The 25,380-nt window shown below is 41.1% G+C and overlaps 1 protein-coding gene across 1 annotated transcript; it reads right to left on the bottom strand.

Moving 5' to 3' along the window:
• Positions 1-4,286: 4,286 nt before the first annotated feature.
• On the bottom strand, positions 4,287-25,080 carry LOC102314553 (myosin-1B). Its single transcript, XM_005924179.2, has 39 exons — positions 24,970-25,080; positions 24,685-24,894; positions 24,436-24,579; positions 24,192-24,348; positions 22,200-22,227; positions 22,002-22,116; positions 21,790-21,882; positions 21,502-21,565; positions 20,503-20,601; positions 20,298-20,401; positions 19,865-20,003; positions 18,569-18,687; positions 18,188-18,337; positions 17,924-18,094; positions 17,531-17,837; positions 17,371-17,444; positions 15,603-15,690; positions 15,396-15,513; positions 15,206-15,329; positions 14,653-14,789; positions 14,005-14,260; positions 12,518-12,760; positions 12,274-12,450; positions 12,032-12,177; positions 11,307-11,397; positions 10,832-11,221; positions 10,631-10,757; positions 10,430-10,548; positions 8,507-8,703; positions 8,242-8,425; positions 7,996-8,161; positions 7,782-7,906; positions 7,397-7,705; positions 7,113-7,316; positions 6,612-6,737; positions 6,340-6,510; positions 6,159-6,263; positions 5,961-6,056; positions 4,287-5,874 (listed from the first exon to the last, which is right to left on the bottom strand). The coding sequence occupies exons 2-39, from the start codon at positions 24,883-24,885 to the stop codon at positions 5,722-5,724; spliced, it is 5,817 nt and encodes a 1,938-aa protein (XP_005924241.1). The 5' UTR covers positions 24,886-24,894; positions 24,970-25,080; the 3' UTR covers positions 4,287-5,721.
• Between the last annotated feature and the right edge of the window lie 300 nt (positions 25,081-25,380).

Here is a 25,380-nt window from a genome sequence, read left to right on the forward strand (position 1 = left end):
CGGCTCCATCTGCAGGACGCGCGTCACATTTAACGCATGATGAATCTCTTAATCGGGCTATTCAGCGTGACAGCTTTGATTTGGAGTGGGAGAATTTGTCATTGTATTTATTAATGGGCATAAACCGGACATAAACATTGTGTGCATGATGTATTGTGACTTTCACGTTCATACTGGACTCAACAACCAGCTGCTTATTCACCTCCAAAGCACCTTGTTTGGATTAACTGGCTTAAAGTCAAGAGAGATTAAAGAACACTGTTATTTCTCCTTTTATCATATTTCATCACATTCCATTCTTTTAAAGTACAGTCCATGCACGTGCATCAAAGAAGTGTAATCTATGATCTCAGTAGCACTGACCATCACATCTTCAATGTAAGACTAGCAAATACTGATATATTCTAGCAAAAGGTCAAAAATATGGCTTTCTAAATGGTATATTATCTGTTTTTGCACTCTATCAGATTTACATGTGCCATTAATACATATAAAATGCTTTTCAAAGGTTATCATGTCATTCTCGTCATGCCTGTTCAATGTTGTCACTTTGCATTCCAAAAACATTTTATTTATACCAGCGTATTTTTGCATACTAGAGAACTGGAGAGCAAGGCGGGTTAATGCTTGTTATTTTTTATGCACTAAATAAAAGTTTATCAAGCATCACCTGATAGAAAAAACAGCTTATAATTAAAGAAAAAGTCAAACAAAAATGTAATTAATAACCCAGACACAATTATTATTGATTAATAATTAATAATAATTCTACATTTAAATCACTTTTGTATATACCTTAATACAAACATATTGGCAGGCATTGGTTTCTGGGTCTAACTCAGTGGCACTGTGCTTTATGCTTAAATTATTCACATTTAGATGCTTCTTGGCCTAGATGACTCCTAAAGTTGGTGACAGTCAGCCACCTTGGGGGAACGTGTCTGCTTTGTCTGCTTTGATTACAAGTTAACACATAACAGAGTTCAGCGAGTGCCTCACTGAAGGCCGTGTGAACATCACAGGCGTATGGAAATACACGGTGACCGCTTTGTGCCACATTTAGACTAAGCATGGGAGAGTGTCTGTAATTTAATATGTCGTCATATTAGAGGGAGAAGTGCACGGGAGCAGGTGTGAACAGCAGCTTGTCAGCTTGAAAATATATCACATCTACTCTCAAGCAGTATGGAAGAATGTATGTTTACAGGCTTTGTAATAATAACAATAATAGCAAATTGAATTAACTGAAGTGTCAAATATGAACGCATAAATCTGATAGTCAGCTTTGTCTTATATAATTTAAATGAGGCATTTTTCTTGATTCATATTTATGGTGAGATGTTGCATTTTACTCTCCAGAAAGAGCCCATTTTGATTTTTAATGCATAATAGGACCTAACAGTGGGTCCAAGGATCTCATCGCGATACCTGATGGCAGTGAGGGTGCTGTTGGAAGGCCTGCAGAGTCCCTCCATGGATTTACTTCCCCGACCAACATTGACCCACCACCAAACCAGTCATGCCCAACAATGTTCTCCAGACCCAGCAGAGGCACCAGTTGTGGGCCTGCCAATTCTGGTATTCTATGGCAAATGCCAATCAGACTCCAAGTGCCAGGCAGTTAACACAAACCCAATACAGGATGTCAGACCCTCAGGCCACCCTCATGAAGTCTGCCTCTGATTGTCTGGTCAGAGACTTTCCCACTGTGGCCTGCTGGAGGGTTAAGGGCTTCCTATGACCCTGTCCGGCTAAAGTAGCTGCCAGTTTTCTGGAATCTCCACCGTGCTCTCAGGACTGCGCTGGAAGACACAGCAAACCTTCTTGCAATGACATCTGCGCAACCTTCGTAAGGTCTAGGTATTGCCTCGTGCTACCAGTAGTGGCATTGACAGGAAACCACTGAAAAAACAATCAGAAAAGATCATGAGGGAGTGGCCTCCACCTGTAAAACCATTCCTGTTTCTGTTCCTTCAGAGCACATGTTGCTAATTTCATTAACACCAAAGCAGCTGAAACTAATTAACACCCCCCTCAGCTACGTAACTGACCCGATGCCACACAAAATGGCTTTCTTTCATTTTTTTAAGCAGTATATATTTTGGTCAAATTTCTCATCTCTGTGAATTTTAATGAAACGTATCCCACTGTTTCTCAGACCCTGAAAGAAAAATCACTGTTATTAAATGTTGATTTTGAAAACTCGCTCTCTATATGAAGTTTATTATGACAGTCATAAGGCCTCTCAACGCTTAGACCACAAACTGAAGTTTTTAATGATTAGTTGTTGTGTCTTTGTCATTGTTTTTTGTCTCTTTATGTTCTTGTTTTAAATATCTGTATAAACCTCTGATTGAGTATCCAGCAACAGTTTTAAGCTGCTGCTCCTGTGCTCGAGGTGAATGAACAATCCCACAGTGTGACTAAAATATTGATGAGCCGGTGGACACTCTTTGCCCCGTATGTCCACTTAGCATCCTGTTTCTGTCAGTGCAAACAAGTTGTCAGCTCTTCACGTTCTCCTCCTCCTCCTCCTCTCTTGGAGGTTACCTTCAGCACTTGTATGTAACCCTCCTGCGCTCAAAGTCACACATGTGCAGCGGTAATTCCAGCCCTGCTTCACACGGATTTCTACAAATGTCATGACCATAGCAGCTGCTGCTGGTCACTGCGGTGCTGACAGGAGGGGAAAAAGGTGGATTTTCGTGCGGCCAAATTAGCTGCTTTTCTGCAATGACTGATTTTCAGGCCTGTGGCGTTCAGGGCTTTTATCTCAGCCCTCTGCTTTTCTGCTGTAGCTGTGAGCCGATAATAATGTTACAGTTGAACTGGTGAGTGTCTGCAGTGCTAATGAGCAGCTTTTCAATACTGGCTGTGTGCATCGTTTTTTTGTTGAAATCCTTAGCGTGGTAGCAGCCGCTGATGGGAACAGGCTGTTTTACTCCATTCATTTTGTCCAATCACTCTGTATGTTTTACTGTGAGCTGTTTGCATATTTTCTTCTATTTTGTTGTAACGTGTAAGTCTTATTTTTAAGTTTAGTTTTGAACCCAGTAATGTTTTCCTGATTTTTGTCAGTAAGAAAAACAGAAATAAACAATGCGTTACTTTTATCATTTATTATTATTTTAACGGACTAAGCAACAGTTCATTAATACTTTAACTGGACAAAAGCGTGCCAACGTTTTTTAATACAATAAAAACAATACATGAATGTGATTGGTTAAAAAGTTGAGGAGGAGCCGCAGTTTAGACTTGGCTCTCCCTTTGGTGATCAGTCTGGTGTCTTGCAAATGTTTCATCTCTGCTCCAATCACATGTCTTCTTCCTGCAAAAAGGAAACTCCCTGTTGCTATGCAGTTTAGTCATTTTCCACAACAGCCTCACCCTGACTGTGCATGCATGTGGATCCTGCTCCACACCCTACACAAAGCACAAATGTGTAAACTAAAGATAAAACGTGCAAGAAAAATAGTCTAAAAGTTCACCCCTTAAAATAAAAAAAAGTATTTTATGGTTTATTAAATTTAGTTTAATTAAATTTTATTTATATAAAATGTATTAAGGTTCTGTTTTAAGGTGCTTATTGTAAGGTAAGACCTAGTATAAGCAGCACTTGGCAAAGTAGGAAGGAAGAACTCGGTTTTAAGCTGCTGAAGAGACGAGACGTGAACGTGTCAGTGCTGTTCTAGGGACTTCTGGTTTAGACTTCCTCCTGACCCAGCCATCTTGTTTTCCCACCTGCTCCGGACAATCAGCTGGGAGAGAGCTAACGCTGGCTAAGCTACCTTTGCCTGCACCGAGTACAGGGGCCTGGCTAGCTACGGGATTTTCAAGGGTGTGGAGCCGGGTCTCCAGTTCAGTGAGTCTGGCCTCCAAAGCTGTAAACAGGTGACATTTATTACAAGTATCATTGTACTTGTAATAAACTTCTAAACTTACACACAGAGCAGGAAGTTGTAGGAGGGACAGGTGAAGAGGCCATGCTGCTAGCGAGTCAACTACAACCTGAGCTAAGCTAGCGAATCCCTGAAGACACAGTGAGTGAATACTGTGATTCAGCAGAGAGTGTGCTTTGGATAAAAAGTGAAGATTACACTTTTAAATAAGTCGTTATCTAAAAGTTTACATTAAATGGGCTACACAGATAAGCTACACCAGGGGTGTCCAACTCCAGGCCTCAAGGTCCGGTGTCCTGCAGGTTTTAGATGTCACCCTGGGTCAGCACACCTGAATTAAACGATTAGCTCATTACCAGGCCTCTGGAGAACTTTGGGACATGCTGAGGAGGTAATTCGGCCCTTGAGGCCTGGAGTTGGACACCCCTGAGTTACACAAAACACCACGTGCTTTTTAACAGGAACAGGAAGTGACAATGCACTGCAGATATTAGAGCGAGATCTGATTGAAGATAGTCCACTTTAACGCAATTCAACAGGAGTGTTGCATTAATTGTTTTGGAATTGCAACCATTTGTAAAATAATATTAGCCATTTCTTGGCCAGATGAAGCAGATTTAAAAACAAACAAACAAACAAAAATACAGAGATGATTCCAAGTGTTTAATTCGCAATTAGTAACTGTTCACTCAAACAGTCCACATCCAGGAATGTACTGTCCAGTTCAGGAATACCAAGTGGCCTGAGAGAGCGCAGAAGTATTAAACATCCTGGTTTAACATCCTGGTTTTTCTTCTCACTGAAAAACTGCAGTTATTATTTGATTTAAGGTACACTGTTGTGGTAAAAAAAAATTAAATCTGTCTTTGTCCAAATACTTATGGACCTAACTGTGTATTTCTTTCCTAACCACACCATAAAAGCACTTAATGAGGACTCGGGAAACGAGAACGGCTTTGATGCCACAACAGATGTCGACACGTGTGTTTGCTATGCTCAAACTACAGCTTCCCAACGACAGACCGTAAAGAGCTCATTTCAGATACCATGCGCTCGGTGTTATCACATGCAGATCATAAAAGAGAGAACCATCAGTGATAAATATTACTTCATTACCAAGATTGTAATTTTTAAATAAAAAAATAATAATAATTTTGTAAACTGAACTGAAGTGTTTGTTCCGTTCATTTATATTTCTGCTCCTGCCGGAGAGCCGATCCAGTGTGACTCCTGCCTTTATTAAGGCCTTCTATGACTCAGCTCAAATTAAGTCATTATGATTTTAAAAACAGCAGCAGACAGCACTAACAGAAACTTAATGTCTCATAATCTTTATTTTTAAATAAACAACTTCATAAGAAGCTGATTTTATCACAGCAGCATAACCATCAGTCTGTCAGCAAAGGTTCAAAACACATCAAGAGGTTATGGTGTGAAATGGAAAACACATTTTGTAAGCATGTCTGACCAGATGCTTTACCACCTTTCCTTTCGTAATATGTGGTCCAGTGTATCCTCTTTGAAAACACTGGAGAACTGTTCCAGCTCATATTATTGCTCCCACGCACATACTTTCAGGTCACTTCACTCAGCTACAAACATTCCTGTGAAAAATTGACTTTTTGACTTCAGCTTATTTGTATCATAAGATTTTGCAGAATTAATTTGTTCTTTTTTTTTGTTCAGATAAATGTAAAAGTTGATTCTTAATCCCAATAAAAACACTTCAAAGTAATACAAAAAAATGCAACGATGCACTGTCACAAAGCTGAAAACAACCATTTGTTCAGGGGACTTTTTGGAAGTTGATGATTTCTATTTCCTAAGACTTCGATTCCCCTTTACCAGCAACGTCACGACTCCTCGCTCTTAATTTATTCAGCTGGGACTCTGCGACATCAGCTCGCTCCACTGCCTCCTCCAGTTCATGTTGCGCTTTCCGAAACTTAGCCAAATGGATGCTGCTTTGTTCCTCCTGTGTTTCAGAGAGCCACAGTAAAGAAGAGTTTTGTCTACATAACACGCCTGCATTTCTCACAGTGTTTAAGGATTTTCTCTCACCGCCTCCTCACACTGCCGCTTATATGCTTTCACTTTGAGCTGCAGCTTGTTGACCAGATCCTGCAGCCTCGCCGAGTTCTTCTTCTCCTCCTCACCCTGAAATCAAACAGAAGTGCTTCTCTCACATCTCTTTGAACATTTTCTCTCCTTCTCTGAGCAGCTTGTGAAATTTTCTTTGTTACGTAACAGACTTGTTACCTGATAAGTGAGCTCTTTAATCCTCCTTTCATATTTCCTCACACCTTTCGCAGCCTCTCCACTGTGTTTCTGTTCTGCCTCCAACTCATTTTCCAGCTCACGGACCTTAATAGAAATATATTTAGTTTAGATTTGAGCCTTAATTTCTCGGCATGTGTCGTTGCTCTCTGTCAGATCGTACTTTGGCTTCCAGCTTCTGAATCTCCTTCTTCCCTCCTTTAAGTGCCACCTGCTCGGCCTCATCCAGACGCTGCTGCAGGTCTTTCACCGTGGCCTCCAGGTTCTTTTTCATCCTCTCCAAGTGAGCGCTGGTGTCCTGCTCCTTCTTCAGCTCCTCAGCCATCATGGCAGCCTGCATGCAAATGTGAACTGTGAAATTTTTATCCAGCCTCAAAGTCCAGCAGCCCTCATTCAAGTGACAGTGCAGTTAATTGATTTGAGGAGGAGACTGACATCCGTGATGGCTTTCTTGGCCTTCTCGTCTGCGCTCCTCGCCTCCTGCGCGGTCTCCTCCATCTCCGACTGCAGCTGAGCCAAATCAGCTTCCATTTTCCTCTTAGAGTTCACAAGACTGGTGTTCTGGTCATTAAACAACATTGAAATATGACATTGAAAGAAGTCTTTGGGTCCCTTACATTAGTGAAAGTGTCAAAATTAAAGAGAGAAACGAAGAGAAAAGCTTGAACTTTAACGCATCATCTGTAAAACACAGAGGAGGTAGTTCGATCCATAATTTCCTAAATCAAACTGCCGATGTTTCGTGTGTTTGTTACACAGCGCTGATATAAAACCAGATTTTATTGGGCAGTTGGTTTAAATAGAGCTTATTTTCAACTATTTTATACACAGAAAGACTGAAATAAAAGTTATTTTTACTAATGATTAAGTCCAGTTCTCTAAAAAATTACACAAAAAAATACACTAAAAAATGGACTCTGTATTTTGCGCTCTCACCTGAGAGTGCAGCAGCTGAACACGCTCGCTGACCTCCATCAGCTCCTGCTCAGCGAGCTTTCGACTTCTGTCACACTGCTCCAGCGACGCCCTCAGCTCCTCGTTCTCCGCCATCATAAGATTGTTGCGGCGTTCTATGATAGCTAGCTCCTCTTTTAGGTCCTCCTGACGTTGGAGGGCTTCATCCAGATGGACCTGGGTGTCCTGAGGATGGAGGCAGTAGTTCTGGGATTTAAAACATCATCCCAGAATTTTTAACCAGAACAGAAAAAGTTCCCACGCACCTTCAGCTGAGTCTGCAGATTTCTCAGTTGTTTGGTTGCCTCGGCTGCCTGCCTGTTGGCGTGACCCAGCTGTATTTCCATCTCGTTTAGATCCCCTTCCATCTTTTTCTTCATCCGGACAGCGTCGTTCCTGCTGCGCGTCTCTGCATCCAGCGTGATCTGCAGATATTCCACCGTTCTCTGGTAATTCCTTTTAAGATGGTCGATTTCTTCGTCTTTCTCTGCCACCTTCCTCTCCACCTCTGACTTGATCTGGTTCAGCTCCAGCTCAAGTTGCAGGATTTTGGCCTCGTCTTGTTCCAAGGAAGACTTCAGAGAGAGAAAACAGCAATTAGTGTTGTTGTTATTTTATAAAATGTTAAAGTTTGTTGGGGCGAAAAAATACCTCAGCTTCCTCGAGAGCTGCCTGGGTGTTTCTCTTCTCTTGTTCGGCATGTTTTGTGGCTTTTTCCAGCTCACGGAGCATTTTGGTGGACTGTCCAACTTGCTCGGTGATATCTGTGATTTCCTCTAAAAGACACATCAACACACTTTATGTAAAACACTGACTGCAGCCTCTCAGAATCCAAACAGCAGTTTATTTCCTGCAGAAGCCTTACGTTGAAGATTTTTATTGTCTCTTTTCATGCTCTCAAGGTGATCCAAGACTTCTTCGTATGAATTTTTCAGCTTGAAGAGTTCTGTGTTCAGCGCTCTGGACTCTCTCTGGGAGACTTCCAGATCTGATTGACTCTCCTCATACTTCTGTTTCCACTCAGCCAAAACCTGGCAGGAAGCAGCACATGTAATCAGTGTAGCCTTATGATGATACAAATGAGGACATGTTTCAAAACAGAAAGACCCACCTTGTCGAAATTCTTCTGTTTCTTGTCTAAGGTGGCATTTGCTGCGTTTGACCTTTCTAGCTCAACCATGAGATCCTCGAACTCTGCCTGCAGCCTCTGCTTGGTCTTCTCCAGCGATGCACACTTGACATTTGCTGCCTCTGTCATCTCCTCGGACTCCTGCAGCCGCTGGACCAGCTTCTTCCTTTGAACCGAACATAAACTGCGTTAAAGCAGAAGAAGCCCATCAGCGCTGACCCGAGATACACACTGTGAGGTTTTTTACTTTGCCTCCTCGAGCTCCTCGGTGCGCTGGATGGCGTCTGTCTCGTATTTATTTCTCCACTGAGCCACGTCACTGTTCACCTTGGACAGGCAGCGCTGCAGCTCAGCTTTGGCCTCTTGCTCCTCCTCGTACTGCTCTCTTAAGAGCTCGCAGTCGTGACGAGATGACTGCAAACTGTGAGCCAAGGTGTTTTTTGCCTAAAGAAATTTAAAAACGTACACAAAAAAACTGCTTCATGCCTTTTAAAACTGCTTCACCGAGATGCAGTAACAAATTTTTTTGCCCTCTGGGAACAGAAGGAACAAGCTGTGACTACAGCTGTGAATCACACTGAGTCATGACTGCAGGCAACTTTTACATTTAATATTTATGGAGCAACATTTGAATTCCTTTGAAGTCTGATTTTGGTCTCCCGACTCTAGCTGCTAAATGTTCACCAGCTAATCTCTAACATGGCTCTATTTTTCATCCTGAGCAGGTGCGGTACAGATGCTTTTTAAAGGTTTCTCTCTGAAAGGAGCCGTGAGAAACAGCAAGACAGAAACAACAAAACGAGGAGCGGAAACTGGCTGTGAAGCTTTATCAAGCTGACTTCAGATTCTGTTTTTTCTCAGATCCAATTATGAAGTCACTCACAAAGATCTCACAAAGGTGGCAACACAATAATGTGACAGAACAGCTGCTAGATTTTACTCTAAACCAGTGCTTCTCAAAGTGTGTGGTGCACCCCACTGGTGGGGCGCAGAGTTCTGACAGGTGGGGTGCAAATATGCGCATCCGCATCCACATGTTTGCACTCTTCAGTGCACTTCTTTTTAGCTACAGCCTACACACATCAACAACAACAACAACAGGACCTAGTTCATTCTGTTTTAAGCCGGCAAAGCAAGATTGCAGATGCTGCTCAGGTTTGTCCGCCTCCCCTGCAGCCACGCCCCAGACCACGCCCCGCCACAGCTCTGCAGTCAAAAACAGGCTCACTGCAGCCAATACGAGTGAATAGTATTAAACTCTCACTAAATTATATTTTTTTCATCTCTGTTCACAAGTTTCTGAATTTTCTTTTTTTTATATAAAACTAAGACTGAACTGTATTTTTCCATGTTTGGCAATGTTCACATTCTCTTTAAATTGTTGCTTTTTTGAAGAAGTGGCGCAGACTAATGAAGCAGTCTAGAGACAAAAGTTACAAATAGTTGTTTGAAATGAAAGTTGTTTGTTTATAACAACAATTACTGAAGGATTCATTGAGAATGAGTTTCTAAATAAAGTCACGGCTCAGCTTTTCTGTCATTGCTTTGTTTAGATGGGGCGTGAAAATATTTCTTCCTGCCACGAGGAGTCGCCCCCTGCTGGTCATTAAAAATCATTCAGATCAATCGTGGCTATTTCTTATAATTCAGAATATACTGCCCCCTTCGGCCTAAATGTAAAAATGCACCTTCTTTACACATTCAGAATATATTAATAAACTTATTTGTAAATTTGTAATTTCCAATTACATGTTTTTACATGTTTGACAAATATGTTAATCACAGCTTTACAGCTTTTTGTATTGTACACAGAGAAGACAGTGATAAATGTCTGATAAATTACTGACCTGTCTTGGAAAGAGTCAGTCGAGGTATTGCAGTCATGGACTGCAAAATTAGTCTGCATGCATCAAATGTTTATTTACGGTCACATGGTTTGGCTCCAATGAACTAAAAGATTCCTAAAATCTTTGATTTCTGTGGCCAAAACATTCAGTTCAGTCAGTCATTGTTTCCTAATGCAGATAGATATGAAAAAAAAGCTAATAAACTGCTAAATCATCATAGCTGATGGTTTTGAGATTGAATTTCTCATCCGTTCACAAGAGATTAGTAAGAACTCTAAATCCTTGCTGTGACTAGATATCAATCTTTGTTGTGCCTTTCAGACCTTGATTTCTTCGTCCAAAAGTCTCTTCATCTCTTCAATTTTGTGACCGGCTGCAGTCTTCCCTCTGTTCACCTGGAACAGAATGGACTCTTTTTCTTCCAGCAGACGGGTAAGTTCACCTGTCCAGGACAAAAAGAATAAAAACTCACCTATCTGAGCATCTAAAATGTTCTTTTTATCCTTTTTTAATTAAAAACCTACCATTTTCTGTCTGCAGTCGAGCACTCAGGGTAGTGTAATCACTAAGAGACCTCTGGGCTTCATCTGCTTTGGTCTTGTATTCATTCATTTGATCTTCAAGGCTCCTGCACTGTTTCTCCACGTTAGCCTGAAACATAGAGCTCTGGTTATAATAGAAGAGAAGATTTCAGAAAAAAGTCCCCTCTGCAGACAGATGTTTACCTTGCTTTTCAGAACAGTCTCCATACTCCTTGCCATGTCATCGATTTCCATCTTCATCTCGCTCTTTTCTTTCTCCAGTTTCTGTTTGACCCTTTGAAGGTTTTCTATCTGATCGCCGAGCTCCACAACGCTGTCCGCCTGCTTCTTGCGTAAAGCAACAGCGATGGATTCATGCTGCAGGGTGGACTCTTCCAGTTCGTGGCGCAGTCTCTGAATCTCAGCCTCGCGCTTCTTGTTGAGCTCGGCCTGAGCGGCGGAGGCTCCTCCGGCCTCTTCCAGCCTCTCGGTGATCTCCTCCAGCTCTCTGGACACGTCAGACCTCTGCTTCTCCACTTTGGCCCGAGCTGCACGCTCAGCTTCGATTTCCTCTTCCAGTTCTTCAGTGCGAGCCTACAATTTGAACACATGAAACTGGTATCATAACGCTGAACATCAAGTGCTCGATACTTTGAGACTGCTACAATTACATAAACACCTGAAGCTCTTTAATCGCCTTTTGAAGCTGAGTGCTAAGAGCTTGTTCGTCGTCAATTTTGCTCTGCAGGCTGCTGATTTCAAAGTCCTTCCTGAGAAGAGAATGATTTCAGGTTCAGATAATATTTAACTCCATTTATAAGATCAAAGTTTCACTGTATATAAAAGATGGATGGAGCCATCATTCCCATGTTGTTTTTTCAGTGTGGGATGGTGCTGAATATTAATGTAATTTAATGAAAATTTAAAGAGTATTGCTGTTAGTTTTTTTTTATTATTATTTTATTAGTATTTAAACCTTGTTGTGTTGCCATAAAGTCCTGTTGTTTCCACCTGTGTGTGTTTTCCTTCACTTTGTGCCTCTGTGATGATTCTGTGATCTTGTCGATTGTCTGGATTTTTGTCCTTTTGAACTCTTCCTGCTTGTATTGAAAAGCACTTTTTGTTCATTATTACATCTGCTGCTTTGCTACCTGCTGTGTGGGCTCAATACAACAAGGTGGTGTGATTAGCTGACATTTCAAACAGGAAACAGGGATAGTTGGATGTGGATTCACTCTGTGGTTTAGGAGATAAAACAGCAAAAGGTCAGCTTTAGATAAAAAGGAATAAAAAGCTTTTGTCTGGACGGACACTGCTGAACAGAATGTTCTTGGGTTTAGGAGGTAAAAGCTTGGATTCATTGCTTGGTGAAATCTTTTTTTAGTAATCTATTTATTAACTCACTTTTTCAGTTGTTCCTCCGCCTGCAGCTTTTCATTCTCCAGGTCCATGATGGTTTCCTGGGACAGCCTCAGATCTCCCTCCAGTTTCCTTCTGGATCTCTCCAAGTCGGCACGCAACTTCTTCTCCTGCTCCACCAGCCCCTCCAACTGCAGAATGTTTACATCAATCACTAAGTCTGCAGCTAACATTACAAGTTTACGTGATGGCTTCATCTTAAGAAGCACTGAGCCTTTTATACTTACATCATCAATTTGTTGCTCCAGCTTAGTCTTTGTCTTTATTAGAGAACTGACTCTGTCCTCCTCTGCCTGGAGGTCGTCTAAAGTCTGCTGGTGCACCTCCTGCAAAGCTTTCGTCTCCTTTGAGGACTTCAACAGGTTTTCCTCAAGAGTCGTTAACTCCTCGATCAAATTCTTAACCTAAGGAGAGAACTTTGTTAAAAACAAAAGCTTTAAAAGTTCAGACAACAGAAATCATCAGAGGCACCTTATTTTCAGTGGCATATTTCTCCTTCTCCACTTTGGCGATGGTAAGTTCCAGGTCGTCTATGTCCCGTTTGAGCTCAGAACATTCGTCCTCCAGTTTCCTCTTCTGGGCGGTGATTTCAGCGTTGATCTCCTCCTCTTCCTCCAGCCTCTCGGAGAATTCTTTGGCTTTGGCTTCCAGGTGGATCTTGCTCTTTATCAAGCCTTCACACCTTTCCTCAGCATCGCACAGGTTCTCCCTCTCCTGAGGAAACAGGACACAATGACTGTTATAGTGCAGTAAATTTTTAATTTAACCTCGGTTAATAGTTATTCTTTTTCTAAAGTTTGGACAAATATTCATATTTCATGTTTTTGCACAGGGATCTGTTTGGAATCTTCTATTTTCCTTTAAGGATAGCTGAGCTGCCTGCTGACGGTGCAGAAGCCGACCATTTCCCTTTCTCTGTGATGGTATAAAGAAAACTTTTAATGAATACTACAAGCTATTTCCTTTGTCTTCATGTCGGCGGAGCTGAAGCAGACGTTAGAGGAAGTGTTCAGACGTATGTTCAGGAAGTGATCAGGATGCATTCAAAATGCTCAGTCACAGTGATCTGGATGAGCTCTGAGTCAGATCCAAACTGTGTGTTGATTCAAATCAACAATGAATTCCCTCAGAAAGTTATATGGAAGCAGCTGGCAGACAATAATCGGGCCACAGAAATGTTCCAGTGATGTGTTTGTGCAGTCCCTCCACATTTCGTTTCTTCAAAGTGCTCAGATTAACATCCTGTCAGGTCATTTTCTTCTTATTTAACACTTCCTTAATAAACTGAAGATTATTTCTGCACAGGGGTCAGTCTCGTGTTACCACATTGTCCATTCACTGTCGCTCCCAGCAGGTCTTTTTCTCGTTTTTCTCTTTAGTGGTTTCTTAACAGCATGGAGGAAACATTCACGCTTCCTTCAACAGCTGCTCGAACTCTAGGAAGCGCTGACATGAGCTCTAATTTCAGAGGATGGTGATTCTAATGGCGTTATTCTGCACAGCAGAGAGATCTTGCTCTTCGTTTCCTCGAGCATCACAGCCTGCGTAGGCGAACTCACAGTACTTAAATAAATCATGTACTGACTGACCTTCATGTCTGAATAAAAGATAGACCAGCATTTTCTTTACATCACTTGTTCTTGCATTAATAGAGATTACCACAGTAGTAGCAGTGGGCTTTTTCTGTGCACCAACACCAGAAACCTTTGACTCAAATCTTAATATGTTGTAACGCTGTTATAAGCATTATTTGCTTTAAGTTTAACATCATGGTCGGTTTGCTTTCTTCTTATTTTAAGTTTGTTTTCCTCCAGTTTCCCTGCAGTGATCAATTATACTAGTTCTTATCTTACCTCATTATTGATCATCTTTTAATTTAATCTGATCTTCAAATCAGGCAGAACAAAATCAATACAAACAGACCACTTTGTCCTGCTCAGGGCTGAGTGTTTACATACTGCTTGTATTTGAAGGTAAAGGTCATTCTTCTCCTGCACCAGCATGACCATCTTCTCTTCCAGCTCCTTCCTCCTGGCCTCCGACTTTGCCAACTCCTCTCTGAGTCGAGCAAACTCCTCCTTCATGGTCTGCATCTCCTTCTCAGCCTCTGCACTTCGTAACAGAGGCTTTATCTTGAAGAAGAGCTTCATCCAAGGCCAGTTCTTCACATTCATGAATGAACGAATGTTGTACTGGATGATGTAAACGGCCTCTCTACAGAGTGAAAAAGCAAAACAATGAAGAATTTGTTACAGATGTGAAGGTGATGAGAAAATCTGATTTTTTAAAGGTTTATTCCTCTTTATTCCTAAACTATTCCTCACTTTTTCACTAGCTACAATGTCAGAGTAGCTTAAAAAATGAAGGGAAGCAAAGTAAAAATGAGAAATTATCTTGGCATTTTTAATGTGGGACAAAGATCACGACTGCAATTACAATCATAATTAATGACAGTTTAGAAGAAATAGTCTCCTTTGTTACCATAAAGGACGCAGTTATGAAATAGCCTGTGTTCAATCCAATCTAACTTTCTCCATCTTTCATTCGCCTAATTTTCCATAAATTCTACATCCACTAATCCAAAAGAGAAAAAAAAAGTGCCAGACCTTTTCTTCATCATCTCCTTTAACCTCAGCCTGGTGACGTAACCTCTGGCTACAGCCTGGATTCGAGTCATCAGCACAGCTAGACGCTCATCCCGCATCTCCTCCAGAAGACCCAAAAGGCCGGCTTTGAAAAACACCTGCAAGTTGAGAAAGATAAGTCAAATTTCTCTTCAATTTCAAATTATCCATCCATTCTCTTCTGCGTATCCTTGTCAGGATGACGTGGGGGCTGGAGCCCAGCCGGCTGTCTTAGGGTGAGAGGCGGGGTACACCCTGGACAGGTTGCCAGTCTGTCGCAGGGCTAACACACAGAGACAGACAACCATTTGCACCTATGGGCAATTTAGAGTTTCCAATTAATCTAACCCCACTAACTGCATGTCTTTGGAATGTGGGAGGAAGCCGGATTACCCAGAGAGAACCCACGCAAACACAGATAGGCCCCGGCCTGATGGTGGAATTGAACTCAGGACCTTCTGTGGAGCATCATTGTGCTGCCTCAAATTATTTTAGCTGAAATATTATATAATATATATATATTTTTTAAACATACCTTTGTGTATCCGAATCTATACTGGGTGTGGTCCACGTCAATGGACGACAGCAGCTTCTCGGAGGCCTTCTTGCTGTCAATAAACTGGCCCTCGGGGATCGCGCTGGCATTCAGAATCCTGTATCTGTCACACACGTGTGGAGGTTTAGTCTAAAACTCGAGGCAGTTCTTCAAACAAATTACATGTTACCTTTGCCTGAAGTCTCCATACAGAATCCTGCTGGGGAATCCCTTCCTGCAGATCCGGATACCTTCCAGCACTCCGTTACATCGCAGCTGATGAAGGACCAGATGGTGATCCATGATTCCTACAACAGATAGAGGTAACTTTTCCCCACAGGGTAACTTCAGTTCAAATTTTTTTTCTTTATTTGTTGTCTATTCCTGTTTGTTTTACCTGGTATCTTGGTCTCATTTGGGATGATGCATCTGACAAAGTGTGGATGTGTTGACCTGAGGTTGGCCATTAGTTTGTTCAGGTTCTCCTGCAACACATCATGCTTTCAGTCAGATGGACTGATGGTAACATGTGCTGCACCAGTGTACCAGCACATGTGATGTGACAATAAAAGTGATTTGATACCATTATAACACCTGCACCACAGAAATCACATTAACAGTAGATGTTACCCGCTGGTTTTTGGAATCATTATTCTCGAGCTTTGACTGTAGCATTGTTACTAGATATGACAATTTTTAGATCGCACGATGGAGCGCTCAAGTGTAAGACAATGTTAGCAAGCTTGGTTGGCTGGTTGCTTCCATAAACTGTGAGTGCAATGCAGAGATGCAGATGCTCGTCAGTGAGAAACACGAAAAGTCACTGAATCTGGATCACAGAGTTCCCGGGATAGGCTATTATAATATTAGTATAATAAGCCACACTCTCTGAATGGCACTAAGTAAGATGTTTCATCTTTATATTTTAATGTCTGATAAAAAGAAACTTTGTTTTGAGCTTATAAACTGCTGGCAGTAGATTAATATTTATTGTACAGACACAGTTTTGTCAGTTAACTTGACACAACACAAATGTGTGATTCACAAAGTGTCAAACTGCTTTTAACACTCAGTTAATTTCAATATAAATAGACAGTAGCTAAGGTGACGCATTAAAGCAGATATTTCTTTCAGGCAGGAGCAAAACTCTGAGGCAAGTTCCCAAATAAACATTATCACGAGGAACTGTTTTATTAATTTCTTGGAACCCTAGTTTATCCAAGATAAACTTGGCTTTCTTTTTGTTTTTCTATTCATTTTTGTGCTATAATCTATTTTATGGTTCAAACGTGAGCAGTTAATTAATCTCATTTATCTAGAGCTGTCTGGGAATTTGGGAAACTTCAGACCACTAATCTGCAGTGACAGAGAGCCTGGTGAGGTGGAGGTAAACTCGGGAAAGAAGAGGAATGAGAGTCAGTAAAAACAAGATAAAATACATGTGGAAAGGTGAAGATGCAGTCAAAGCTCTGGAGAGTGCACGAAACAGGTAAGGAAGAGAGGACAGGCAGGGTGGGTGGAGACGAGTGTCAGGGGTGCCTTTGTGAGAGCAGCAAGAGTGAAAAGAAAGGTTTAAAAGATGGTGGTGAGACCTGCTGTGATGAATGATTTAGAGACGGTGGCACTGACAAAAAGACGGGAGGTGGAGCTGAAGATGTTCGGATCTTGATTAGGAATGAGCAGGATGGACAGGATTAGAAGATTAGTGGATGTTGATGATGGAGCTGCCAGAAGAGGAAGACCACAGAGAAGATTCATGGATGCAGTGAAGGAGGAAGATGGTGAGGTGAACAGAGATGATCTGCTGTGGTGACCTCTAAATGGAGCAGATGAAAAAAGAAGGAGGAATGACTTGAAATCTATTATCTGGTGAGTCTTCTTCTATGTTTCCTTAAATGTTACATTTTTATAAATTCATGCAAAACAACAAAAACAAATGATTTATTCAGGGAATGTATAGAAGACCAGACGAGCTTTCAAGCTTGTGGTCCCTCCTCACAAATATCAACCAGTTGTATTATTTCTTTATCAATATTTGATGGACAAAGAAGAAACTATTACAACTATAACTACTGCTCCAGTTCTTAATACAGAAAAACGGTGTCATGTAAGTTTATTTTAAAAGAGTTAAAAGGATTTACAGGTAAATAATAACTATGTCTTACCCTAAAGAGTGCAGAAACTGTCTGGAAGGAGGACCCCTTTTTCTTGTAGTTTTTCTTGTTCCTATCAGCAGCAGCTAAAAACCCCACATGAGATAAATGGTGAAATCTTAATCTAATCTCAATCTCTCATCTGTGTTTGATGTCTAAAGAGCTGGCATACCATCAGCTGATGCATACGTGGCAAAGAGCTGGCAGAGCAGTTTGAGGGAAGCTTTCTGGTAAAGCTGCACCACGGTGTCGTTCAGCGGGTCCTTGTTTTTTTCCAGCCAGCCGCTGATGTTGTAGTCGACGGTGCCGGCGTAGTGCATGAGGGAGAAGTGGGCCTCTGTCTTTCCTTTGGATGGTTTGGGCTTCTGAAAGATGCTGTTCTTCCCCAAGTGCTGGTCGTACAGCTTGTTTTTGAAAGACCCGTCTGTGGCCTTCGGGAACATACACTCCTCTTCCAGAATAGAGAAAATGCCCATCGGCTGAGAGGCGGGAAAGGTGATTAGTGTTTCATTCCTGTCTTCTACTCTTGATTTGAATATTTAAGGTAACAAAAAAGTAAACAAACCTTCTCAATGAGCTCAATGCACGCAGCCAAGTCCATGCCAAAGTCAATAAACTCCCACTCGATCCCTTCCTTTTTGTATTCCTCCTGCTCCAGCACAAACATGTGGTGGTTGAAAAACTGTTGGAGCTTCTCGTTGGTAAAGTTGATGCACAGCTGCTCCAGGCTGTTTATCTGCGTCAAACAGAAACGTTTCACCCATCAAACAATCAGAAATATGTTTAAAGGGATTTGATGTTTTTTCATCTCTGCAGGAATCCCCTTCACCTCAAAAATTTCAAACCCTGCGATATCCAGGACGCCAATGAAGTGCTGTCTGGGAAGTTTGGTGTCGAGCTGCTGGTTGATCCTCGTGACCATCCAGAGGAACAGCTTCTCGTACACGGCCTTCGATAAGGCGCCCACAGCATTGTTCACCTGAAAAATCAGACATCATTTTCACATTGTGTTGCCTTTAATAGCTCAGCTTGTACAGCGGACTGTAGGTGTGTAATAATAGGAATTGTTAGGTTGCTGGTTCAACTCCAGTTTGAAGGAGGTTTTGCAATGCTTTCTGTCTGTACTGATTCAAAGTAGGTTTAAAAATACTGGATGCTTACAGATGGGCTGTGGTTAGTGGGCGTTTTTAGCTGTGGAAACATCATGTACCTGCTGTGGAGTCTGGCCTTTGGTGACATATTCATTCCCAACCTTCACTCGAGGGCAACACAGAGCTTTCAGCAAATCAGCAGAGTTCAGACCCATCAGATAGGCAACTTTGTCCGCCACTGCAGGAGAGATAACACAGAGGGGAAGGTCAGTGGGAGAGTGTACCCTGCATTTTAGATGAAACTCGCTGCAGCCCCTTATGACCTTAGCCTGGATAAATGGTTAAGAAACAAGACAGATGGATAATGCAGGTCAGCAAAATGTCACATTAAAACTGATAATAATCATAAAAATATGAGGAATCAAAAACAAATGAAGCAAAATTTAAAAATAACCTCTATTTCAGCGAATTCACTTTTTGTGCGCTGTGTTCAGATGACTCTCGGGTGGAAACAGCAGCCTTGTTCATTTGCTCGAGATATGGCAGTGCCTCATGCTGCCAGCAGAACATTGCAAAGTAAGCAGTATTATAAGAGTGAAAGAAATAAGTGGAAGTGCCTGAGATCAAAGGCCTATTCTGAACAAAGGGGGCAAATTCAAGTGTCACATCACACCTACATGAAGCTTTCAAAGCAGGAAACGCATAGACCTCTGAAACACTTTGTGGAAACTGATGATTCACCAACTAAAACTATTTTGAACTGAGCAAAATCATAAACAGGCCCCTCTGTGTCACATATGCATCTGTTTCAGTGTATTTAGCAGAGGTATAACGTGGAAATCTAAGGCTACAGTCACATTGGGGGAAACAGTGGTTGGAGACTGCAGTGACCACGTCAAGTCAACTTGTCAAGACAGCAATTAAATGGCAATAAGAGTCAGACTGTTATCAGTTTTGGGGATCAAGTTGGCAGCTACATGCATCAGACTGATGGAGCAGCCGAGTTGTGCTCATGAGCACAGACTGACTGAATATTTAGGTCTTTGCAGTCTGCGTTTATTAATTGGATGACGGTTAATTGCAAACCTTGAGACTGACTGCAGCCAGTTCAGTTGGACTGAGACAAGTTGCTTCATACGGGGTGGCCAAAGCTGGTTGAAGGTGGTGTAGCTAAACTTCTTGGTGACCAGTTGGTGGCTGCAGCTACTTGCAACTGGTCCCAGACAGCAAAAAACATTGAATGCAATCACTCGCCAACCACCTTTTTTCTTCCTGGTTAAAGGCAGATTGCGGTCCTAGCTGTGGGGCCCAAAAGTAAAAGTTGGAACAAAATTCACAGTGAAGCTGTAAAGTTGTCCCGCTGATGCCTGCTTTGGTTTTAAATTAGGGTGGAGGCACCACCTCAGACCTCTCACCCTCAGTGCCATCGGGCTCGGCCTGCTCCTCCCGCTGCTTCTGCTTGAACTTCATGTTCCCGTTGTGCATGACGGCACCCGTCAGCTTGTAGATGCCGACCTTTTCCTCAGTGCTAAAGCCCAGGATGTCAATGGCTCTCTGAAGAACAGACACAGACATGGGAACTTCTCTGAGTTTAGTGCCAATGTCATGATTTTAACCATTTAAATGTAATGATGTGTTGATGTTGTGCATTGATTTATTTTTCAAATTAACAGTAATACATTTATGCATAATTATTTTCACATATAATTTAAGTAATAAAATTTAAAACCAACAAAAATCAGGTATTTCAAGTCTTTCATCTGATGTCAAATTTATCAGTAAAAATACTGTAATTAAGTGCATGGCTTCAGCCTGTATTCCACATTTCTTTGCATATCTTGCACTTACATCTGTGGCCATCAGCTCCTCTGCATCATTGATGCTCAGCACAGTGATTTCCCCCTGGCTGATAAAAGGGTAATCATAAGGATTGCTGGTTATCAGCAGCATCTCTGAAATGAGGCACAGAAAACTAGCTCATAGCTCTGTGCAGGACCAGACGCCATGGAAACTGTGTCACAACCATTTAGAGCTCATTGATTGGTATATTCACCGATTAAATCAGGCTTCTTGTTTGACAAGATCTGATAGAAGATGTGATAGCTCCTCTCTGCAAGCAGCTGGAAAGTCACTCTGGATTTTTCCAAAAGGTCTGACAATAACCAGAAATAAAACACAAATCACAAAACTTGGACAGACAGCAGAATATTAATTATTCCAAAAAATATTCACAGTCACATTCAGGCCTCACTCTCTGTCAGACGTTTTGCAGCTATAAAGTTTAGATTTTGATCGAAAATGTATAAGAAGACCTTCATTAATTGACCTCAGGCATAAAACAAAATATATTTTTTAAAAAAGGACTCTGGTCTGAAAAATAAAGGTAATGAGGGCGCATTAATCCTGCGTTCTTTCCAATGACCACTAGGGGGCGACTTCTCTGCTTCCAGAAAGCAGTCAGATTATATGGAAGTCTATGGGGAGAAGGAGTCTAGTGATCACTTGATGTATGACTTCAGTACCTTGATTGTGAGCTTATGATGTCAGTCACTGGTTTCAAGTCATATTTAAAACTACATAATGTTCATTTTGCTGTTATCAGGCCAATACCTTAATGTTATTATAATAATTGATTTCAATTTTACTAGATTTTTCATCAGTTTTCAATCAACTTAGGCTTCTAACTGAGCAATTTATACAGCTAGATTGGACAGGTGTCTACTGCAGGTAGAGTTGATTTAGAAAATGTCTCCTGTGCTTCTGATTTCGCTGTGACGTTGAGTGATTTTGGATGAGGAGGGCATTCCTATCACCTCTCCTCTGCACCGTCACACTCCTGATGAACAGCTGGGCACACTGTGTGGAAAACATAGATGTCTGTGAATAATCACCTATCATATTCTTTGGGGAGACAGTGAAAGCCAAAGCCTTAAACCAGAGGGTAATTTCACTGTGGCTAAACCCATCTTTTGTATAAAGTCTGTCCCAACATTCGTGACAGAAAAGCTGCAGTTAATTATCTTTATTATTAACTGTTAAAATGGGCACTTACAAGTTTCAATATCAGCTGATGCCAACTTCCCCTTTGTTCCGAAGTGGATGCGGATGAATTTTCCCTGGAAAAGTTTAACATATGAGCTGGGACACTATTTTGACCATTGGACGTCTCTGGTAATCAAGCTCTAAGATAAATAAACTACATTTAAAGAAAAAAACAAAACAAAGTTATTCTTAAAGCTCACATCACCTGATATAATCAGTTGGGGTTTTTTTGTCATTATAACAGCTGAATTTTCTTAGTATGATAGCATGATGTCAGCCTCGGCTGGTCTTAACTCACAAATCGAGACGAGTTGTCATTCCTCACAGTCTTGGCGTTCCCGAAAGCTTCCAGCAGAGGGTTAGCCTGGATAATTTGATCCTCCAGAGTCCCCTGCAGAAGAATAAAAAGACATTTCAAGTTCTTTTCATTTAAATTAAGGTAAAAGCTTTCAGATTTTCTGCTCATGTTTCATCTCTAGATAATTAGAAGATGAATTAATTGGACTGAACCTGCATTTTACTGCCCGGTTGTTCCTTCTTGCTTGACTCTCCCATTGCTGTGATTGTTGCAAAGTACTGGATTACTCGCTTTGTGTTGACTGTTTTCCCAGCACCAGATTCTCCACTGATAAAATGTGACATCAGACAAACGATGGGAATGAAATATATGCAGAACGAAAAGTAAACAGCTAATAAAGTCATACTTACGTGATCAGGATAGACTGATTCTCTCGATCTGAAGAGAAGAAAGAAAGTGGATGATATCGGAGTTTGAGGGGCTGATGCACGTTTGTGGGGTTTTAGGCTTTGAACTTTTTTTAGTCTTTAAATAGAGTTTCATTTCACTTTAATTTTTACTATATTTTATGTCCCCTGTGCATCTATTTAGGAAAGGAATGTATGAGTGAGAGATAAAAAGTGCTTCAAGTCATGCAACATACAAATCTGTGCAAAATTCTTGAGCCAGCCAGCCTTCTTTTCCTTATATCTTACTTCCAAGGAGCCAGACTTTGTTAAAGTGGTCTCGAGCAACAGTTCTCCTAGCTTTCTAAAGGTCCTTCACAGTTTGTCTTTGGAGACTGGATGCGTTTACACCCATTTTCAGTCCAGTCCTTGTACCTGACCATTTTCAGAGGGTTTTTTTGTTTGTTTGTTTGTTTGCTTTGTGTGTGCCAGGTTTGCAGGTCCTGCAGGTTTTAGACATGTCCTTCTTCTTCTTTCTTACATTTGTATTGGCAGTTGGGAAATAACTGAAAGGTGCATTACTGCCACCAACTGGTATGGAGTATGGTCTGGAACAACGCTAAAAAAATATAAATAAATAAATAAATAAATAAATAAATAAATAAATAAATAAATAAATAAATAAATAAATAAATAAATAAATAAAATTTAAAAAAAATCTTCAAATCCTTCCAAACAGGTTCTAGACATGTCCTTGATCCAACACAGCTGATTTAAATGGCTTAATTACTTCCTCAACATGTTTTCTCCAGAGGCCTGGTAATGAACTAATCGTTTAATTCAGGTGTGTTCACCCAGGGTGAGATCTAAAGCCTGCAGGACTCCGGCCCTTGAGGCCTGGAATTCCCCACCTCTGGTTTAAGGCATTGAACACTGACCAGTTAAACCAGAGGTGAGCAACTCCAGGCCTCGAGGGCCGGAGTCCTGCAGGTTTTAGATGTGTCCATGATCCAACACAGCTGATTTAAATGGCTAAATTACCTCCTCAACATGTCCGAAGTTCTCCAGAGGCCTGGGAAGGAACTCATCATTTGATTCAGGCGTGTCGATCCAGGGTAACATCTAAAACCTGCAGGACACCGGCCCTTGAGGCCTGATGTTCCAAATCCCTGATTTAAAGAAATAAGGGGTGGCTCAAGACTTTAGCACAGGACTGTATTTCCACCTGGGAAGGTCGTAAGAAGCATGAGAACTTCTTCTGTTCTTCTGTATACACACCGTTTGCTTCACATGCTGAAGATCTCCATGGAGGACTGTGTAACACGAAGCCTGAGCTGTCAGTGATTCCTGTTTATCTGTTTTATGTTTGAAGTGAAACTAAAGCTGAATCATTAAAGTCTCTATTATAAGGTGACTGCTTTCATCTGTGGTTGTTGGAGAAGCATGTTAATTAAGTTGCTCTACTATTTAGTTATCCTGTGTGCACAAGATAAATAACTTTTTCTCACAATATAATTAACTCGCGCACTTCTGATAATTAGATTTATCCACTGTGCACGACACAGACACAGCTTACACCACCTTTCACCTCAGGACTAATATTTGTTTTTCACAATAAAACTAAAGAAATAAGTAAATACAAATTATTTTGGTTTACGTCAGTGCAAAATTGTAATTACATGTTGGACCTGGTAAAAGGTAAGAAAAAAATCATGTTAACAGGACTTTTTATGTATTTCTTAAAAGCTGTATGAGTATTGCTTTTTGTGCATATATGCCTGTAATTTTGGTTATTTAATATTGATCTTTTTCATTTCATTGCATTATGTTGTTAATTTTTTTAGCATGTTTAATTTGCATTTTGTAAATATTGGATAGTACATGAAACTTTTTAAAGTAATTATGCTTTTAATTATCTAAAACTATACACAATTTTAATTGAACTGTTAATATAACTCAAAAAATGCAGACAAACATGACGCTAGTCATGCCAATAACAATACTATGGGGCCAGACCTGTAAGCATGTACTGGTAAGCGTTGTCAGAGATGGAGAAGATGTGTGGGGGGGCCTCCTGGCGTTTCTTTCCTCTGTACCCGGCCACCACCTCTGGGTTGTAGACCGGCAGCCACTTGTAAGGGTTCACAGTCACACAGAAGAGCCCAGAATAGGTCTGAATTAACAAGAAAAAAAAAAGCAGAATACAGACTGTTGATATTGAATTAAAGTTAAAGATATTGTGAGTCACAGTTGTCCTTACATAAATCATCCAGGCAGCGTAGCGTTTCTTGAGGTTAAAAAGCACAGCGGGTTCGTGCAGATGCGTCAGCAGAGCCATGTCCTCTATCTTGTCAAACTTGGGTGGGTTCATTGGCCGAATGTCATCCACATGCACTGTGACAACCTGAAGTACGATTTCAAAAAGATACATTGTAAAAAATGACAGATAAAGACAGAAAAACCGATATAAGATGTCAGAAATAGTCAAATAATAGCTGGAATCTTTCACCTTTCCATCCTCAATCTCCACATTGACCTTAGTGCCATCCTGGCTTCTGATTTTTCCCTCGACATACTCCTGCTTCGGGTGAGGCACAAAAACGGCACTTTTGGCATCAAACGGCACATTCTGAGCTGCAATTCTCTCCCGCTCAGATTTACGCAGGTATGGGGCGGCCACCCCAAATACTTCCATGTCCGTGTCACTCATTTTGTTGAGCTGAGCGATAAGGATAAAAAAAGAGTTTAAAAGTAAAGTGAAGATGACGAGAAATTAAAAAAATATGTTTCTTACCTGAGTCAGAATTTCCAAAGAATGCTTGAATCCCAGAAGTTTTAGAGCCTTTAAATCATAAAAAATGACTGTACTGTCCGTACTGTTGTTAATTTTCCAATGGTGCACCACAGACACCTGACTAGACACCCTCACCAGACTTTGACAGCTTTTATAAGAGATGGTCGGGGGTTCTGCTTCACCTATATTTGGAGATCTGGCTCTCATGCCACCTTGGATGAGCAAGTATGTCCATTTTGTACTTCAAACTGTCTATATATAGGTGTATTGTGTCACTTTTAAACTGTTTCAATTGTAATCCTTCAGACTTTCCATTAAAAAGCAATGAATGGCATGGACAACAGCTTTGGAAGCTTACTGTCCCAACATGGCAGGCCTAATTTTCTGGGATCAGGGAAGATTAGCTCTGTT

This window comes from Haplochromis burtoni, unplaced genomic scaffold (genome assembly GCF_018398535.1).
Source record: "Haplochromis burtoni strain Fernald_Lab_line unplaced genomic scaffold, NCSU_Asbu1 Contig_68, whole genome shotgun sequence".
Taxonomy (NCBI): Eukaryota; Metazoa; Chordata; class Actinopteri; order Cichliformes; family Cichlidae; genus Haplochromis; species Haplochromis burtoni.

Bases quoted from the DNA above. Each gene is read 5' to 3' on its own strand.
- LOC102314553 (XM_005924179.2), bottom strand. From the start codon at position 24,885: ATGAGTGACACGGACATGGAAGTATTTGGGGTGGCCGCCCCATACCTG. The intron at 18,688-19,864 runs GTGAGAGGTCTG...TCTCTCCTGCAG, and splicing joins CGAGCCCGATGGCACTGAGG to TGGCGGACAAAGTTGCCTAT. The intron at 11,222-11,306 runs GTGTTTATGTAA...TTCAAATTGTAG, and splicing joins AGGCGATTAAAGAGCTTCAG to GCTCGCACTGAAGAACTGGA.